The sequence below is a fragment of the Sinocyclocheilus anshuiensis genome, unplaced genomic scaffold, assembly GCF_001515605.1.
Source record: "Sinocyclocheilus anshuiensis isolate Anshui unplaced genomic scaffold, SAMN03320099.WGS_v1.1 scaffold1101, whole genome shotgun sequence".
Classification (NCBI taxonomy): domain Eukaryota; kingdom Metazoa; phylum Chordata; class Actinopteri; order Cypriniformes; family Cyprinidae; genus Sinocyclocheilus; species Sinocyclocheilus anshuiensis.
In genome coordinates, this window is record NW_015558562.1 from 324,717 (window position 1) to 327,013 (window position 2,297).

Consider the following 2,297-nt stretch of genomic DNA (forward strand, 5'->3'; position numbering starts at 1 on the left):
TCAGTGTCTCCGTCTGCCGCAGCTTGGTGTCGTTAACCCCGGCGTGAAGCACGACCGCTCCGGGGCTCTCGTCGCTCTTCAGGATCGCGGGTATCTGTGCAGAAACATCGAGTACACAAGCATCAGGGAAACAGTGAGTGTGCACTTTACCTTCAGCTATCGTAGCACGGACGTGCCGGACGATGGAGTCTCCGACGATCACAGCGTCGCGTTCTGTCTCGCGGAGGGGAGCGAAGCGGTTCCGGGTGGAGATCTCGAAGACCGGAGGTGGGTGTATAAAATTGATTTTAAGATAAAAAATAGATGATATAGAATTAACTTGACGGAGCTCAAACTCAAAACACACGGCAGCAACAAACAGGAAGTTTGTTCATCCTGATATCTTTTCTTTTGCGAGAGTGCAACAGTATTTCTGAAGTTACAGAGCTGAAGCGCTTAGTGAAGTCTTCATTCATAATTCAGTCTTTAGCAGGTGTTTTGTTTTGTAAAACCGATGTTGTTCCGCTGGACTCAGGAAGCAGCATTGTTTGACCGTCCACATGAGCCTGATCTTTAACACACATCAGGAAATGTGTTTCCAGTCCGATAAATGTTCAACAAACGCTGTTGATTCTGAAATAAACCTGTGAATTCCTGTATTCTCTGTAAATGTAGGGTGAATGTCAGACAGCTTTCGAAACGTGGCCAAGTCCACCTTTTATTCGCATTTACTCAGGGTTTATTGTGTGAGAACACGCTGCAGAATTTATTTTTACTGCTGCAGTAAGACTTGCTGTCTGTTGTGTTTATGATTTAGAACAAGTTTATCAGACAAATATACTAGCAGCTGAATTATTTTATTTTTTTGAAAGAAGTCTCTTCTTTATTTGATCAAACATACAGTAAAATTGTGAAATATTATAATTTAAAATAACTGTGTGAATATCTGTTAAACTGTACTTTATTTCTGTGATCAAAGCTGAATTTTCAGCATCATTACTCCAGTCTTCAGTGTCACATATTTTTGTTAAATTTGTGATGCATTACCATTCAAAAGTTTGTAAAAATTTCTATTTCAAATAAACGCTGTTCTTTTGAACTTTCTGTTCATCTGTGAATCCTTAAAAACAAAATGTATCACAGTCTCCACAAAAATATTGTGCAGCACAACTGTTTTCAACACTGATAATAATCAGAAATGTTTCTTGAGCAGCAAATCAGCATATTAGAATGATTTCTGAAGATCATGTGACACTGAAGACTGGAGTAATGATGCTGAAAATTCAGCTTTGATCTCAGAAATAAATTACAGTTTAACAGATATTCACATAGAAAACAGATATTTTACATTTTAAATATATTTCACAATTTTTTATCAAATAAATGCAGCTTTGATGAGCAAAAGAGACTTCTTTCAAAAATATTAAACGTCATATTTCGTGTTCCAAAATTTTGACCAGTGATGTGAGTAGAAAATAATGTTTAATACCCTAATTAATCATCGCACAACTTGTATTTAATAATTACTTCCTGGAGCAGCTTACACTGTGTTGTTGTTAATCCTATAGTTATTATGCAAACATGGATTTGTAGTATGATGTAATATACAGGAAGTTTTAACATAAAGTTATTAAATGAACAAAAAATCTAGCAAAAACATAAAGTCAAGTCTATTATGATTTTTATGTGACTTTAATGGAAGGATTCTGTCTGTGTGACTCGTGTGAAGATCAGTACAGGTGTGTTGGCCGATCGCTATCTGCTCTCATTGAACGTGTTGCGTCAGCTGCTTCTGAACTCAGAGGCGTGCAGCGACACGAACCTGATCTCTCTCTGTCTGCCGCTAGCGTCGAATCCTCACCATGAAGAAGTTCGGTCGGCTGCTCAGCAGACTGTCCTCAGATCTGAGTAATGATGAATCTTCCTCTGTCTGCTCCTCCAGCGCTCCTGTATATGATCCGTCAGACACGGATCGAGTCCCAGACGTCCCGCCTCGGATCATCAGACCTCCGAACGAGAGCCAAAGGAGAGACGTCCCACCGCCGCCGAACACAAACAGTGAGTAGACCGTCTGCTCCGCGCAAGCAGTGTTGGGGGTAAATTGGGATGTAACGAGTCACTCAACTCACGATTCGATTTGATTCACGATTTTTTTTTAAACAAAATGAGATTTAAGACAAATTATAAATTAAATGTGTCCTTTTATTATTGCTTGGACAAAATACTGTACGTTTCTTTGTGAACTTGAAATATAACACTATAATAATATACTAATATAGCACTTGCATATTATTGCTCTTTTGTTGGTTTTGATTGCT

At 38.7% G+C, this 2,297-nt stretch overlaps 1 protein-coding gene across 1 annotated transcript in view; it reads left to right on the forward strand.

Annotated features, from left to right (window-relative positions):
* The window catches only part of LOC107679439 (arf-GAP with Rho-GAP domain, ANK repeat and PH domain-containing protein 1-like), a gene marked incomplete at its 3' end in the record, with an annotated part of 52,661 nt that overhangs the window by 10,420 nt on the left and 39,944 nt on the right, over positions 1 to 2,297 (forward strand). The window contains exon 2 of the mRNA XM_016474983.1: positions 1,922 to 2,037. Coding sequence (XP_016330469.1) covers positions 1,922 to 2,037 — 116 coding nt within the window. The remainder of the gene's footprint in view (positions 1 to 1,921; positions 2,038 to 2,297) is intronic.